Source organism: Pristis pectinata, chromosome 6 (genome assembly GCF_009764475.1).
Source record: "Pristis pectinata isolate sPriPec2 chromosome 6, sPriPec2.1.pri, whole genome shotgun sequence".
Lineage (NCBI taxonomy): Eukaryota > Metazoa > Chordata > Chondrichthyes > Rhinopristiformes > Pristidae > Pristis > Pristis pectinata.
Window position 1 is genome coordinate 111,616,709 of NC_067410.1, and position 18,486 is coordinate 111,635,194.

The following is an 18,486-nucleotide window of genomic DNA, read 5'->3' on the forward strand; positions in this document are numbered from 1 at the left end:
CCGGGAGTGTGTGATGGGACGGTGTAGAGGGAGCTTCACTCTGTGTCTGACCCCGGGAGTGTGTGATGGGACAGTGTGGAGGGAGCTTCACTCTGTGTCTGACCCCGGGAGTGTGTGATGGGACAGTGTAGAGGGAGCTTCACTCTGTGTCTGACCCCGGGAGTGTGTGATGGGACGGTGTAGAGGGAGCTTCACTCTGTGTCTGACCCCAGGAGTGTGTGATGGGACGGTGTGGAAGGAGCTTCACCCTGTGTCTAACTGTGCTCTCCCTACTATAGAATGGACAGTTCTGAGACCAGCAGAGTATGGATTCTTCCTGAACCTTACACCCTGGGTTTGATATGCCCTGCATTGAAATAAAAACTTGTTTCGGTACATTTGCAGGAAGTTACATGTGAACGGCGGTGGCAATGTCCTCACACACAGTGGGAAGAAGTACACACTGCTCACACTATGCAATGACATCAGCTGTTAGGCAGGCGAATGACGTGGGCCCTGTGACAATGAATGGAGCCTGAGCTCGTCACTATAAACAACATGCTGTGCGTTCGTGAGACTGCAGTATGCTTGCAATTCTTCTTGAGCTCGGTGGCAGACAAGAGATCTCGTGAAGGGTGTCCAGTGGTAACAAGGCCAACAGCCATGATTGGTGGATATGTGCTGAGACAACCCATTGTGTCTTGTTGCCATTTACTCTTCGTACTATTTGACTAAGTAAAATTTGACACACTATTTGACTAAGCTGTGGACAACCAACCTCGTAGATGCCACGGCCACGAAAGCTCACCGGTGCCTCTACTTCCTCAGGAGGCTGAAGAAATTTGGCATGTCCCCTTTGACACTCACCAATCTTTATCAATGCACCATAGAAAGCATCCTATCTGGATGCATCATGGCCTGGTACGGCAACTGCTCTGCCCGGGACTGCAAGAAACTGCAGAGAGTTGTGGACACAGCCCAGCGCGTCACGGAAACCAGCCTCCCCTCCATGGACTCTGTCTACACTTCTCGCTGCCTCAGTAAAGCAGCCAGCATAATCAAAGACCCCTCCCACCCCAGACATTCTCTCTTCTCCCTCTCCCATGAGGCAGAAGATACAAAAGCCTGAAAGCACGTACCACCAAGCTCGACAGCTTCTATCCCACATTATAAGACTATTGAACAGTTCCCTAGTACAAGATAGACTCTTGACCTCACAATCCACCTCGTTACGACCTTGCACCTTATTGCCTGCCTGCACTGCACTTTCTCTGTAGTTGTGACACTTTATTCTGCATTCTGTTATTGTTTTCCCTTGTACTACCTCAATGCACTGTTGTAATGAATTGATCTGTACGGATGTCAAGCAAAGCAGAGTTTTTCACTGTACCTTAGTAGTTGTGACAATAATAAGCCAATTTACCAATTAAGGGCCCTTTGAGATGTGGGAGGAAGCCCACACGGTCACAGGGAGAACGTGCAAACTCCACATGAACAGCACCACAGGTCAGGATGGAGCCCGGGTCTCTGGAGCTGTGAGGCAGCAGCTCTACCCGCTGTTCCCCCAGCCGTGGCTCTCTCCCACAGTCCTGTGAATGCATCCTTTACAAGAATGTCCCGGTTCCCTTTTGAAAGTTCCTGTTGAGTCTGCTTCCACTGGCCTCTACGTCCACAGTGAGAGCAGAGTTCTCCATCTCACAGGTGCAACAAATTTCCCCGCCCTGCTCTCCTCAGTCACTTCCCCCTCATCCAGACAGGCCGGCTACGATTGAAAAGCCTTCACCACACATCTCCCACAGCACCGTGTCAGCTGGACTCACTCTGCCTCCATCCGAGCACAGAGATTCGCTCCGTCCTCTCCACCCCTCCCCCTCTCTGCAACTTAGAACATGCTGCACTTCTCAATTTCCCAGTTGATGAAAGGTCATCGACCTGAAACATTAACCGTTTCTCTCTCCACAGATGCTGCCTGACCTGCTGAGTGTCTCTCCACTGTCCTCCTCCTACCCCCCACCTCCGTCTACTTCACTGACTGTCCTTTCTCTGTCTGTGGCTCCTTCTCTCCCACTCCGTCTGAGCCTCTCCTTCCATCTGACTGTCTGTTCCCCTCTCCCCATTCGACCGGATCTGTCTGAGACTAATCCAGACCTTGATTGTTAAGGCTCCAGGTCCCAGATGAGGAACAGAGGTCACTACTCGGGAGGGGTGACAGAGAAAAATAAGGAGCAGGTCACTGCCTCTCAAACCAACTGGAAAGTTGAACAGAGCTAAGCTGGAACTCAGGATAGCACAGTGGTAGATCCGCTGCCTCAAAGCGCCAGATACCTGTGTTCGATCCAGACCTTGGGCGCTGTCTGTGTGGAGTTTGCACATTTTCCCAGTGACCGCAAGGGACTCCCCCCCGCATCCTCCCACATCCCGGAGACGTGCAGGGTCGGTGGGTTAATTGGCTGCTGTATATTGCTCTCTAAGTGTGTGGGTGAGGGGTGGAATGTGGTGGGGAGAATGAAATGGGATCGGTGTAAATGGGTGGTTGATGGATGGTGTGGATTTGATGGACTCAAGGGCTTGTGTCTGTAGTCTATGTCTATGGGGAACAGTCTCTGTCCCTGTGACTACATGTTAGAGTTTACGGTTGGTAGTAAGGAAGGCAAATCCAATGTTAGCATTCATTTTGAGAGGACTAGAATATACTGTAAAAGCAAGGATGTACTACTGAGGCTTTATAAGGCGTCAGTCAGACCACATTTGGAGTACTGTGAGCAGTTTTGGGTCCCATATCTAAGGAAGGACGTGCTGGCATTGGAGAGGGTTCAGAGGAGGTTTACGAGAATGATCCCAGGAATGAAAGGGTTAACATATGAGGAGCATTTGATGTTTCTGGGCCTGTACTCCATAGAGTTCAGAAGGATAAGGGGAGATCTCATTGAAACCCACCGGATACTGGAAGGCCTGGATAGAGTGGACGTGGAGAGGATGTTTCCATCAATGGGAGCGTCCAGGACCAGAGGGCACAGCCTCAGAATAAAGGGATGTCTCTTTAGAACTGAGATGAGGAGGAATTTCTTCAGCCAGAGGGCGGTGAGTCTGTGGAATTTGTTGCCACAGACGGCTGTGGAGGCCAAGTCATTGGGTCTATTTAAAGCGGAGGTTGACAGGTTCTTGATTAGTAAGGGTGTCAAAGGTTACAGGGAGAAGGCAGGAGAATGGGGTTGAGAGGGAAAAATAAATCACCCATGATCGAATGGCGGAACAGAGGGGCCGAATGGCCTAATTCTGCTCCTATCTTCCCCGTAGAAAGCTTAGGCTCTCTCATCTCTGACTGCAGACGCTGGAATCAGGAGCAACAAAGAAACTGCTGGAGGAACTCAGTGGGTCAGGCAGCATCCATGGGGTAAGAGGGATGGTTGACATTTTGGGTCGAGACCCTGCATAAGGACCCTGTCCTTTGCCCCCCACAGATGCTGCTTGACCCACTGAGTTCCTCCAGCAGTTTGGTCTTTTGCTCCCATTGCTGACTGTCTTGTGCAAATCCTCCCCTCCCCTCCCTGCTCGCGCTGGCTGGAGAAGCCTCTTGGCGGCCGGTCAAAGTTTTGGAGTTCTTGCAGATGTTGCCAGATGTGTTGGCGAAGGGTTTTGGAACCCACCTACACAGGGAGGCTGCATTCCATCACTGTGGCAGCTTGACATTTCAACAATCCAACTGCTGGCTGCTCGCCCCGGGGCCACGCGCCATGCGCCCGTCGACCACATCATCACATGAAGCAATCGTGCAGGCTGGGCGTGCGTCCTCCATCCATCACAGTGCCCCATTGTGAGAAGGGCCCACCGTTGTCTGTGATGTACCACCTACCCCCCTCAGGTTTGCCCTGAGGAGGGTCACCATAAGACATAGGAGCAGAATTAGGCCATTTGGCCCATCGAGTCTGCTGCACCATTCAATCATGGCTGATTTCCTTTTCTCAACCCGCCTTCTCCCCGTAAACCTTAACCCCCTTACCAATTGAGAACCTATCAATCTTTGCCTTCGATACACCCAATGACTTGGCCTCCACAGCCCTCTGTGGTGACACGATAGTGTAGCGGTTAGCGTAACGCTTTTACAGCACCAGAGACCCGGGTTCAATTCCGGCCACTGTCTGCAAGCAGTTTATACGTTCTCCCCGTGTCTGTGTGGGTTTCCTCCGGGTGCTCTGGTTTCCTCCCACATTCCAAAGACGTACAGGTTAGGAAGTTGTGGGCATGCTATGTTGGCACCGGAAGCGTGGTGACACTTGCGGGCTGCCCCGAGAACACTCTACACAAAAGATGCATTTCACTGTGTGTTTCAATGTACATATGACTAATAAAGATATCTTATCAGAATTCCACAAATTCACCGCCCTCTGGCTGAAGAAATTCCTCCCCGTCTCAGTTCTAAAGGGACGTCCCTTTATTCAGAGGCTGTGCCCTCGGATCCTGGACTCTCCCACTGATGGAAGCATCCTCTCCATGTCGACTATATCCAGGCCTTTCAGTATCCGGTGGGTTTCAATGAGATCCCCCCCTCATCCTGAACTCCATCGAGTACAGGCCCAGAGACATCAAACACTCCTCATACATTAATCTTTCATTCCCGGGATCATCCTTGTGAACCTCCTCTTCCCGGTGACTCGAGCCCTATATATATCCCACAGACACCACCCCCAAAGCATTGCTCACCTCATGGGAGCTTGCTGTGCGCACATAGACAACACGTGATAAATTGGCTGTGAAGCACTTTGTGGTTAGGGCAACTGTATCAACACAGGGAGAGTACTGAGAGGGGCTGAGCTCTGGGCCCCACCCAGTGACCCACCCCTCATGCCCTCCCACACCCATCCTCACCTCCCCAAGAACCCCTTCCACACCAGACTCCCCTCCTGGCTTTGAGCCAACGACCTATCTGCTCTTTAGGTGAGATATTGGCCTGGACGTTGCTGCCACAAGTCAGTGTTCAGTGCCCACCCAAAGCTGGGGCTGAGGTGGGCAGGTCTGACGCAGGGCCACTCACAAGCTGCCACGTCGGTGTGGGCCTGGAGTCAGACTCAAGCGCGGACTGGCTGAGGACAACAGGCTTCCTCCCTGCAGGATGTGAGTCAGCTGAGATTTTCTGACCGCCCAAAAGCCTTGTGGACAGCTTTTTTAAATTCAGATTCTGTCAGTACTGACCTCCCCTCCGTGGACTCTGTCTACACTTCTCACTGCCTCGAGAAAGCAGCCAACATAATCAAAGACCCCTCCCACCCTGGACATTCTCTCTTCTCCCCTCTCCCAGCGGGCAGAAGATACAAAAGCCTGAAAGCACGTACCACCAGGCTCAAGGACAGCTCCTATCGCACTGTTATAAGACTACTGAATGGACCTCTTGTACCGTAGAGATGAACTCTTAATCTCTCAATCTACCTCATTGTGGCCCTTGCACCTTATTGTCTGCCTGCACTGCACTTTCTCTGTAGCTGTAACTCCACATTCTGCATTCTGTTATTGCTTTTCCCTTGTACTACCTCGATGTATGGATTGATCTATACGGATGGCATGCAAAACAAAGTTTTTCACTGTAGCTCGGTAGCTGGGTCAATAATAAACCAATTCCCAGTTACCTGGGCAGGGTTTAAGGTCACGAGCGCTGGGTTGTTGGTCCATCGGGCCTGTCAGACACCTCCCCTAGTACACACGTGCCATGGGAGGCAACGCATCCACGTTCAGGGAGCGCCTTGCGATCCCCCGATCTCCCCACCGACACGCCGGGGCTTAAAGCATTCCCCCAGTCCTGGTTACAGCAGCACTTTCGCCAGGAGGGAAGCAGAGGCAGGAGGTGGAGAAAGTGCAGACCGGGGTGGAAAGAAACGTGCACACAAATGAGCAAATTCAGAGCGGTAGTGGGCCACTCAGTCCTTCAACCCTGCTAGCACGGCTGATCGGATTGTAACCTCAATCCTGTCTAATCCTGGTAACCTCTCACCCCTTACTTATCGATTTTTACAGATGCACCGTAGAAAGCATCTGATCCGGATGCATCACGGCTTGGTACAGGAACTGCTCTGCCCAGGACTACAAGAAACTGCAGAGAGTTGTGGACACAGCCCAGCACATCACGGAAACCAGCCTCCCCTCCGTGGACTCTGTCTACACTTCTCACTGCCTCGGTAAAGCAGCCAACATAATCAAAGACCCCTCCCACCCCGGACATTCTCTCTTCTCCCCTCTCCCATCAGGCAGAAGAAACAAAAGCATGAAAGCACGTACCACCAGGCTCAAGGACAGCTTCTATCCCGCTGTTGTCAGACACTTGAACGGACCTCTCGTACACTAAAGAGGGACTCTTGATCTTTCAATCTACCTTGTCATGGCCCTTGAACTTTATTTGTCTGTCTGTTCTGCACTTTCTCAGTAACTGCAACACTTTATTTTGCATTCTGTTTTTCTTTTTACTATCTTGATGTACTTATATACGGAATGATCTGTCTGGACGGCACGCAAACAAAAGCTTTTCACTGTATCTCGGTACATGTGACAATAATAAAGCAAGTGCCAATACCAACAATGTCCCTTAAAAATATTCAAAGGCTCAGTTTCCAACACCCTTTGAGTTCCAAAAACTCACAACCCTGAGAGAAATAATTTTGCCTTATCTCTCTTTTAAATGTTGAGTGATTATTTCCGAACAGTGACTCCCAGTTCTAGATTGTCCCACAAGGAAACAACCTCTCCAAACCCACCCTGTGCTGTTGAGAGTTCTGGAATAAGGACACATCTCATCATCGACATGTGACCCACTCCTGGACCCAGACGCCAGCCATCCCCAAATTCACCGGCCCCTCGCTCACTCACCTGTTGCGACCCATCCCCATTGACCAGGTGTGGGATCATGGGGACATCTCCATTCAGCAAAGGAGGGAGCTCCAAGGGGATCTGGTCTGTCATCATCATTGTGACATACATTCATGGAGGACACTGGGAAACAGCTTCCTGCAGACAAAGGACACCAAGAGGTACAAGTTAGACAGTCACAGAATTTGTAGAGGACAGCAAATGGCCACTCGGCTCGACTCTCTGTGAGAGGAACCCAGTTAGTCGCACTCCCTCCCTTTCTTTGTGGAGCTCTCTGAACGGCCCATCCAGCCCCCAACTCCATGGATGGACATTCAGCAGAGATAAAAGGCCCTTCAGCCCAACACGTTCATGCCAACCCATCTATGTTAAGCCCATTTACCAGCACTTGGTTCAATCGTCCTGTCCAAGTACTTGTGAGAGCCTCTGCCTCCCCCGCCCCCTCAGACAGTGCGTTCCAGATTCCAACCCCCCCTCTGGGTGCTTGCTCAGATCCCTCTAAACCTCTTACCCATTACCCTAAACCCTGCAGTTTTTGATACCCCTGGTAGGGGGAAAAGTTCCTCACCATCTTCCCTATCTACGACCTTTCTCATTTTGAACACTTCTATCAGGTCACCCCTCAGTCTCCACTACTCCAGGGATAACAGACCCTTCTCCAGCCCCTCCTCACAAGGGAACTACTCCATCCCAGGCAACATCTTAGAACCACAGAACAATACAGCACAATACAGGTCCTTCGGCCCACCATGTTGTGCTGACCTCCAAGCCACTCCTAAGGCTATCTAACCCCTTCCTCCCACATATCCCTCTATCTTAAATTCCTCCATATGCTAATCCAACAATCTCTTGAATTTGTCCAATGTATCAGCCTCCACCACCACCCCAGGCAGCACATTCCATGCACCAACCACTCTCTGGGTGAAAAACCTCCCTCTGACGTCTATCTTGAACTTCCCACACACTCCCTTAAAGCCATGTCCTCTTGTATTGAGCATTGATGCCCTGGGAAAGAGGCGCTGGCTGTCCACTCTATCTATTCCTCTTAATATCTTGTATACCTCTAACATATCTCCCCTCATCCTCCTCCTCTCCAATGAGTAAAGCCCTAGCTCTCTTAGTCTCTCCTCATAATCCATACTCTCTAATCCAGGCAGCATCCTGGTAAATCTCCTCTGCACCCTCTCCAACGCCTCCACATCCTTCCTATAATGAGGCGACCAGAACTGGACACAGTACTCTAAGTGTGGTCTAACCAGAGTTTTGTAAAGCTGCATCATTACTTCGCGGCTCTTAAACTCGATCCCACAACTTATGAAAGCTAACATCCTATAAGCTTTCTTAACTACCCTATCCACCTGTGTGGTAACTTTCAGTGATCTGTGGATATGAACCCCCAGATCCCTCTGCTCCTCCACACTGCCAAGTACCTTGCCATTCACCCAGTACTCTGCCCTGGAGTTTGTCCTTCCAAAGTGTACCATCTCACACTTCTCCGGATTGAACTCCATCTGCCACTTGTCAGCCCAGCTCTGCATCCTATCAATATCCCTCTGTAAGCTTCGACAACCCTCCACACTATCCACAACACCACCGATCTTTGTGTCATCTGCAAACTTGCTAACCCATCCTTCCACCCCCTCATCTAAGTCATTGATAAATATCACAAAAAGTAGAGGTCCCAGAACCAATCCTTGTAGGACACCACCAGTCTTGATGAATGAAAATCAAAAAAAAATATTACAGATGTTGGAAATCTGAAAGGAAACCAGAAAATGCTGGAAAAACTGGGACTAGCTCAGGTCAGCATGGATAAGTTGAGCCAAAGGGCCTGTTTCTATGCTATATGACTCTTTGACTCGATTACTCAGCAGGTCAGGCAGCAAATGCGGAACGAGAAAGAGATGAGGTTTCAGGTTGAAGCCCCTTCATCAGAACACCCTGGTGAACCTCCTCTGCACCCTCGCTGATGCATTGACCCCCTTTCTAGAGTGCCCCAGCTCGTCACCACTCTCGGAGAAGGGAGTCTCTCCTCACTCTGCACACCGACTCTGCATGTCATTTACCCCCCCACTCCAACCTACGCCCCCTGTCCTTGAACTATCCACCAATGCTAACAGCTTTGTCCTCTCTACCCCTCCTGAACCCACCCTGACCTCGATCAAATCTCTGCTCAACCTTCACTTCAAGGAAACAACTCCCAGCCTCTCCATCTTCACTCCCTCACCTCCAGAACCACTCGAGAAAATCCACTTTATTGCTTAGGCCAGAGTAAGGCCATTCAGCCCTTTAATTCCATGCCAGCTCCCAAGAGCAATCCCATCAATCTCATTACCCCTGTCCTGCATCATATTCTTTCTCACACACACACACACACACACACACACACACACACACACACACACACACACACACACACACACACACACACACACACACAATCAACTCCTTTTTGATCCCTTTGCCAGACAATTTAAAGTCACCATTTAATCAACCCACACGTCTTTGGGATGTGGGAGGAAACCGGAGCACCCGGGAGAAACCCACAAGGTCATGGGGAGAACACGCAAACTCCACACAGACAGCACCGGAGGTCAGGATCGAACCCAGGTCACTGGAGTTGTAGGGCAGAAGCACCAACCACCTCACCCTCCTGCACCATATTGGGATCTTCACATACCAGAGAAACAAAGGACTGCAGATGCTGGAACCTAGACAAGAAAAAACAAGATGCTGGAGGAACTCAGCAGGCCAGGCAGCATCCGTGGAGAAAAGCAGGCGGTCAACGTTTCGGGTCAGGACCCTTCTTCAGGACTGAAGATAGGGAAAGGGGAAGCCCAGTATATAGGAGGGGAAAGCAGAGCAGTGATAGGTGGACAGAAGAGGGGAGGCGGGGTGGGCACAGGTGGTGATAGGTAGATGAAGGTGAGAGACAGTGATAGGCAGGTGCGGGGGAGGAGGGGAGAGCAGATCCACCGGGGCATGGGTCAAAGGTGAGGAGAGAGAGAAAATGGCAGTGAGAAAAAGGAGAGATAGACTAGGAAAGGGAAGAAAAGAAGAGGCACGGTGGGGGGGGGGGGGGGTAGTTGGTTTACACAAAGTGGGAGAATTCAATGTTCGTGCTGTTAGGCTATAAGGTCCCAAAACGGAACATGAGGTGCTGTTCCTCCAGTTTGCGCTTGGAATTCTCCTGGCAGTGGAGGAGACCGAGGGCTGACATATCAGTGATGGTGTGGGAGGGGGAGTTGAAGTGACCGGCGACGGGGAGATGCAGGTCGTGGTTACGGACAGAGCGCAGGTGTTCTGAGAACGGTCACCTAGTCTGTGTTTGGTCTCACCAATGTCGAGGAAGCCACACTTGGAGCACCGAATGCAGTCGATGATATTAAGGGAGGTGCGGGTGAATCTCTGCCTCACCTGAAAGGACTGTTTGGGTCCCTGGATGGAGGCGATGGAGGTGGGGCAGGGTATACGTCCTCCACATACTTCCTCCAATTGGAAAGAAGGAATTGCCCATGTCTACGATGCAGTATCACACAGCCCACATCAGGGTGAAAAATATTACACACATTCTCAATATACGCATGGAACAGAAGTCACTTGGGCAATTAATGCACAGTGCAATTCCAAAAAAACTTGCTGGGGATAAAGGAAGAGCCTGGATTTACACCCTGGATCTCATACCTTACATTCAATATTTTGCAGATTATTGTTGCAACTAACCCACACACTGCAAGGGCCCACTGTATCTTTTAATCTACAGTTGGGCATTGATTGTGGGAGCTGCAATAAACAGTGCAGCAGGTCTTGCACAGTGGCCCCACCCTCCCAAAAAGGCAGGTGCATTTCCAACACTGCAAATGTTCCAACTCTTCCAAATGTTGGAAGGGCATCATTTCCAACACTGCAGCACCCTGCTATAGGAAAGGTGCCATTAACCTGGAAAGAGTGCAGAGGAGATTTACGAGGATGTTGCTGGGATTTGAGGGACTGAGCTATGGAGGGTGGTTGAGCAGGCTGGGACTTTTTTCATTGGAGTGTCGGAGAATGAGGGATGATCTTATAGAGGTATATGAGGGGCACTGATAGGGTGAATACGCGCAGTCTTTTTCCCAGGGTTGGGGAATCAAGAACTCGAGGGCACAGGTTTAAGGTGAGAGGGGAGAGTGTTAATAGGAACCTGAGGGGCAACTTTATCACCCAGAGGGTGGTCCGTATATGGAATGAGCTGCCAGGGGAAGTGGGTGAGGCAGGTACATCAACAACATTTAGAAGGTACTTGGATAAGTACATGGATAGGAAAGGTTTAGAGGTATATGGGCCAAATGCAGGCAAATGGGACTTAGCTCAGGAAGGCACCTTGGTCTGCATGAGTGAGTTGGGCTGAAGGGCTTGTTTCTATGCTGTAGTGCTCTATGACTCCATGAAATCTTGCAGCCCTGTGGAAGGACGTAAGGAATTGGCATGTTCAAAGTGCACGGCCACACGGGCGAGATGGGCTGGTATGAAGTGTCCTACGGAAGTCCTTACCCCCAACCAGTGACTGCCTTCAATATTCGGGTGAAATGACTTTCAGATGCGACATCAGTCCATTGTGAACAATCTTGGGCCCCGTATCTAAAGAAGGATGTGCTGGCCCTGGGCAGGGTCCAGAGGAGGTTCACAAGAATGATCCCGGGAATGAAAGGCTTACCCGATGAGGAGTGTTTGATGTCTGGGTCCGTACTCGATGGAGTTCAGAAGGATAAGGGGAGATCTCATTGAAACCCACAAGATACTGAAAGGCCTGGATAGAGTGGACGTGGAGAGGATGTTCCCATCAGTGGGAGAGTCTAGGATCCGAGGGCACAGCCTCAGAATGAAGGGACGTCCCTTTAAAACAGAGATGAAGAGGAATTTCTTCAGCCAGAGGGTGGTGAATCTGTGGAATTCGTTGCCATGGAGAACTGTGTAGGCCAAGTCATTGGGTGTATCTAAGACAGAGATTGCTAGGTTCTTCATTGGTAAAGGGGTTAAGGGTTCCGGGAAGAAGGCAGGAGAATGGGATTGAGAAAAATAAATCAGCCATGATTGAATGGCGGAGCAGAACCAATGGGCCAAATGGCCTATTTCTGCTCCTATATCTTATGGTGTTAGATGGAAGCAGGGGGTCTTGGAGTTTCCTACTTTCTAACCTCTCTATGCCCCTCATGACTTTGTGCACCTCCACTAGAACTCTCCCCTCAGCCTCCTCCATTCCAGGGAGAACAGACCCAGCCTCACCAGCCTCCCCTCAGAACCAAAACGCTCCACCCCAGGCTGTTCTTTGGTACACGTCGCAAGTACTGATGGATGGTCTTGTGGGGCCTACACTGAAGGGAGGGTTGTCCTCCCCATAGTCCCATAGCCAATGTCGCCTAAGCAGATCATTCACCATGGGATCTTGTTGTGCCCACTTGGCCGCCTTGTTTCCACTTCAGAAGAACTTCTGTTGGCTGCAGGCATCAGGACCTGATGGGGGACCGACCTTGAACGACAGTGTAGAAAGGCAGCCCTCGAAGTCCTCCCCTCCTCTGTCAAGTAGTAGTGCACTTCCCGGAGGGGGCATGTTGCCAGGCAACTTAGGCCTTCCAACAGCTACCTGGAGAAGGCTGAGGGAGCAGCGGACTCCTGAGCCAGGCCTCACTCTGCTGCGCCTCTCCCCACACTGCCAAGTATAAATTGGAAAAACGTGCAGCTGACAGAGTTTGGTTTGTCCCCGATAACAGAGTGCTCAGCAAGCTCTCAGAATGGCTGTTTGGACCACTAATATTCCAAGCCAAACGTTCTGCCAATAAAGTAAATGGTTCAACATTTCTCAACTCAATTGACCCAGCTCCCACAGCCAATGTGAGGCGATTGTTCTGGGCATAGTGCTGGGCTCCAAGGGTTATTTTTGACACCTTGACGTTGACTTAAATACATGTCCTCCGGTATTTGACATTTCTACCCTGGGAAAAAGATCTGTCTGTCAACCCAAGACCCCACCCACCCCGGACATTCTCTCTTCTGACCCCTCCTATCAGACAGAAGATACAACAGCCTGAAAGCACGTACCACCAGGCTCAAGAACAGCTTCTATCCCGCTGTTATAAGACTATTGAACAGTCCCCTAGTACGATAAGATGGACTCTTGACCTCACAACCTACCTCATTATGGCCTTGCGCCTTATTGTCTGCCTGCACTGCACTTTCTCTGTAGCTGTAACACTTTATTCTGCATTCTGTTATTGTTTTCCCTTGTACTACCTCAATGCACTGATGTAATGAAATGATTTGTATGGATGGCATGCAAAACAAAGTTTTTCACTGTACCTTGGTACATGTGACAATCAGAAATGAATTTATCATGGTTCTATGGTACCAATTTATATGGGAAAATATGAGCTGACCCATCCTGCTAGGAAGAATGTAATCATAGAATAAGATAAGATCTTTAGTAGTCACATGTACATCGAAACACACAGTGAAATGCATCTTTTTGCGCAGAGTGTTCTGGGGGCAGCCCGCAAGTGTCGCCATGCTTCCGGCGCCAACATAGCATGCCCACAACTTCCTAACTCGTAGGTCTTTTGGAATTTGGGAGAAAACCAGAGCACCCAGAGGAAACCCACGCAGACACAGGGAGAACGTACAAACCCCTACAGACAGTGGCAGGAATTGAACCCGGGTCGCTGGTGCTGTAATAGCGACACACTAGTTACCTGTCAAGGTCAAAGTGGAGTTTATTGTCACATGCACAAGTCCATGTGTGCACAGGTGCAATGAAAAACTTACTTGCAGCAGCATCACAGGCACAGAGCATCAGATAAGCAGCATTTTACAAGGAAAACATAAATTAAACATCATTTTTACAAAAAAGAACACAACTAGAACAAAAAAAGGTCCATTGTAGGGCAAAGTGGCCATAGTGCTGCTGTACTGAGGTAGTGATTAGGGTTGTGCCCGATGGTTCAAGAACCGAATGGTTGAAGGGAAGTAGCTGTTCCTGAACCTGGTGGTGTGGGACTTCAGGCTTCTGTACCTCCTGCCCAAATGGGAAGTTTGCATGCAAGTACAGCAAGTAATTGGTAAAGCGAATGGAATGTTGGCCTTCACTGCAAAGGGGATGCACTCTAAAAGTAGGGAAGGTGTCACAATTTTACAGGTCATTGGTGGGTCATCTCCAAGAGAACTGAGTACAGCTTTGGTCTCCTTATCTCAGGAAGGATGTCCTTGCATTGTGGACAGTTCAGAGAAGGCTCACGAGGTTAACTCCTGGGATGAAGGGTTGACATATGAAGAGAGGTTGGGCCCATACTCATTAGAATTTAGAAGAATGAGAGCTGGTCTTATTGAAATGTAAGATTCCAAGGAACGTGTCAGGCAGGAGGTACAGAAGCCTGAAGTCCCACACCACCAGGTTCAGGAATAAGCTACTTTCCTACAAGCATCAGGTTCTTGAACCGACCTGCACAACCCTAACCCTACCTCAGCAATGGAACACTACGGACCACCTCTCGCACTGCCGTGGACTCGTCTCTGATTGGGTCTTTGCACTAATGTCTTGTCTTGCACAGCCTTCTTTCTCTTCACTGTGTGATATAATTTATGTTCTGTGTGTTGTCTGTACCTACGTGCTGCTGCAAGTTTTTCATTGTACCTGTACCTCCCCATACTTGTGCACATGACAGTAAATTCGACTTGACTTGACTCCTAGTGGGGGTGCCCAGAACCAGTGGTATCGTTTCAGAAGAAGGAGGCGTCCATTTAAGATGGAGACGGGGAGGAATTTCTGGGAGAGAATATTTGTCATGAATCTTTGGAATTCTCTTCCCACGCCCCTGAATACATTCCCTGAGTGGCCTTACTCCATCATTGGTGGCTGTACCTTCAGCTGCCTGAGCCCCAAGTAATGGAACTCAGCACCCACCCCACCCCGAACCCCTCCACTCCCTGCCTGCTCCTCACCCGAGCCTTGTACCACTTGTCTCAATATCTCCTTTGTGTGGGCTTTATTACGTAATCATCTCGGGGAGTGCGGACGATGTTCAGGTTGCTATAGAAATGTAAGTTGTTTGAACAAGGAATTCGGAGTCTCCTGTGACTGCCTCCTCCCGGAATTGGGGTCGTGAGCCTCTGGATTTTGATCAACCTCTCCCACCGCAGTGGGCTATCCACTCCCCCTCGCGCCCCAGGACAAGCTGGCTCAGCCCTAACCCCTTGACGAGATGCTCTGAAACACTGCCAAGCCTGTGATTATGGCCTATGGTTGTCATGGTGACTCTTGGAAACCCAGACGATGCACACAGCTGTTGCTGTGGTTACAGGTGGAGGACTTTTAAGGTCTAGAGTGTTAACTCACTGGAATCTTTTGCTTCCCCTCCCCTCCACCTCCCCCCCAGTGCTCTGGGGGAAGGGCGATTGTCCATCCTCAACCGACACCCCTGCTCTTGTCTCCATCACTGTGCCCATGGACGGTCATTGAGAGGTACCCTGCCCTTAGCCACACCCCCCATTACCCCATTGTCGAGGCTTCACACCATGGTGTCACAGTGTTTACAAGAGATTGAAGCAGCCACAGACCATTTGGACCCCCTGTGCCTGCTCTATCCTTCAGTAAGGTCACGGCTGAACATTTAACTCTGCACCACTTTCCTGTACTGATCCAACATCCCTTTCCTACCCAGTCATTTTCTCTTCTGAGAGCGACACACAAAATGCCGGATGAACTCAGCTGGTCAGGTGGCATCTGTGGAGGGAAATGGACAGTCGACGTTTCGGGTCGAGACCCTTCTTCAGGACACCACCTTGGTCCAGTCCCTTCTCACCTACATCCGTGACACTTGGCACGCTCTCTACCACTTTGATAACTTTCAGTTCCCCGGTCCCGACCGCCTCATTTTCACCATGGACGCCCAGTCCCTGTACACTTCCATCCCCCGTCAGGAAGGCCTTAAGGCTCTCTGCTTCTTTCTCAACGACAGACGCAACCAGTTCCCCTCCACCACCACCCTCCTCCGTCTGGCTGAACTGGAACTCACCCTCAACAGCTTCTCTTTCAGCTCCTCCCACCTTCTCCAGACCAAAGGTGTAGCCGTGGGCACTCGCATGGACCCCAGTTATGCCGGCCTTTTCACTGGCTACGTAGAACAGTCCATGTTCCAAGCCTACGCCGGTAACGCTCCCCAACTCTTTCTCCGCTACCTTGATGACTGCACTGGGGCCGCTTCCTGCATCCGTGCTGAGCTCATCAATTCTGTCAACTTTGCCTCCAACTTTCACCCTGCCCTCAGATTCACTTGGTCCATCTCCGACACTTCTCTCCCCTTTCTGGATCTCTCTGCCTCCATCTCTGGAGACAGATTATCCACTGACATCTTCTACAAACCCACTGACTCCCACAGTTCTATTTTTAAAACCTCTCTCTTCTCCCCTCTCCCATCAGGCAGCCCAAGAACACGTACCACCAGGCTCAAGGACAGCTTATGTCCCGCTGTTATCAGACTCTTGAACAGACCTCTCATACATTAAAAGATGAACTCTTGATCTCCTAATCTACCTCGTCATGGCCCTTGCACCTTATTGTCTGCCTGCACTGCACTTTCTCTGTAACTGTAACACTGTATTCTGCATTCTGTTTGCTTTTTACTACCTTGATGTACTCACATCAAGACAGATTCATGTACGGAACGATCTGTCCGGATGGCACGCAAACAAAAGTTTTTCACTGTATCTTGGTACATGTGACAAGAATAAACCAATACCAATCTGCCTTGAATATACTCAGTGACTAAGCTCCCATGGCCACAACTCCTCTTCGAAGCCCGTTCCTCATAATTTGTCAAACTTTCAAATATTTATCTATCCTCACCTTGTAAATGGGATGAGTACAGATTAGGTACTTGACAGTCAACATGGACATTGAATGAGAGCATGGCTTTCAGATGAGAAGGGAAAAGTTTAAAGGAGATGTGCGGGGCAAGTTTTTTTACACAGAGAGTGGTGGGTGCCTGGAACGGGCTGCCAGGGGTGATGGTGGAGGCAGATACGATGGTGGTGTTTAGAAGGCTGTTAGACAGACCCATGAACATGCAGGGAATGGAAGGATGTGGATCATGTGCAGGCAGAAGGAATATAGTTTAATTTGGCATCATGTTTGGCACAGACTTCACGGGCCTGTTCCTGTGCTGTATTGTTGTATGTTCTATGACATGGTTAGCTAAAGTATTCTATGATTCTATTCTCCCCCTCTGGTTCTTTCAATCTATGCCCTCTGGTCACCCACTGGTTTGTCCTTACTAACCCTACCAAAGCTCAGGAGATGTGGACACCCCCCACCCCCTCATTTCAAGCTTCTCTTCACTGAAGAGGGCAACTCCTCCACCCCTGCACGTCCCTGAGGCCTCGCATCCCAGGGCCTGTTCGAGTGCAACTCTTCCGCACCCACTCCTTGACGTGGCTACGTGTTGTCCTCTCCTCACCTAGTTTAATAATTAACTGTCAGTCAATGCTCAGAGTCAGAGAAAGAGCAACAGCACGCAACAGCCAAACATTTACAGCCAGCACATTCTCAGTAATGCAAAAAGATGCATTTCATTGTGTGTTTCAATGTACATGTGACTAATAAATAAGTATCTTATCTTAATATCAAACACAGAGCAATTCTTACTTCAACATTCCTCCAACAAAAGTTAAATGTAAAACCTGCAAATAGATAAAGCTAAAATAAAACTGGCTTTTATAAATATATTAATGGAATAATACAGGATTCGCAAATACACTCTACAGTCAATACAATATGCAACCACAGCTGCATTGCAGGAAACACCGCAATCTGTGCACAGCAAGCTCCCACACACAGCAGCTCCCACAATAGACTATGAGCAAGGGACAGACACTGGTCGCCAGACACTGCCAAGTCCATTGTTCATCCAACAGTGGACAAAGGGTTGCACAGAGCCTTTAGCTCCTGATCTGATGCAATCATGAAATTAGGAGATTTGATATGCCACCAAAGACTCTTGCAAATTTCTACAGATGTACGGTAGAGAGCATTCTGACTGGTTGCATCACAGCCTGGTATGGAGGGTCCAACACACAGGATTGCAAGAGGCTGCAGAGGGTTGTAGACTCAGCCAGCTCCATCACGGGCACAACCCTCCCCACCATCGAGGACATCTTCAAGAGACGGTGCCTCACGGAGGCGGCATCCATCACTGAGGACCCTCACCATCCGGGACATGTCCTCTTTGCATTACCACCATCAGGGAGGAGGTGCAGGAGCCTGAAGACCCACACTCAACAATTCAGGAACCACTTCTTCCCCTCCGCCATCAGATTTCTGAACAGTCCGTGAACCCATGAACACTACCTCGTTATTCCTTTTTTTTGTACTATTTATTTATTTGTAATTTATGGTAATTTTATGTCTTGCACTGTACTGCTGCCGCAAAACAACACATTTCACATCAAATGTCAGTGATGATAAACCTGATTCTGAGCTGGGACACTGCAGCACTCCCTTGGTGTAAAAAACAAGCAGCCCCGGCCAAGAGTTCTGGAGTGAGAACTTGGACCCATGACCTCAGAGGTCAGAGTGCTCAGCACCATGCCACAGCTGAGAACAGTCTTTTCCCCAGATCCCACAACGCCAAG

The 18,486-nt window shown here is 49.8% G+C and overlaps 1 protein-coding gene across 2 annotated transcripts in view; it reads right to left on the minus strand.

Moving 5' to 3' along the window:
• fndc3ba (fibronectin type III domain containing 3Ba) overlaps positions 1 to 18,486 on the minus strand; it is a 347,890-nt gene that overhangs the window by 252,347 nt on the left and 77,057 nt on the right. For both annotated transcript variants that reach the window (XM_052018781.1, XM_052018780.1), the window contains exon 2: positions 6,832 to 6,969. In XM_052018781.1, coding sequence (XP_051874741.1) covers positions 6,832 to 6,942 — 111 coding nt within the window. In that variant the 5' untranslated portion in view covers positions 6,943 to 6,969. The remainder of the gene's footprint in view (positions 1 to 6,831; positions 6,970 to 18,486) is intronic.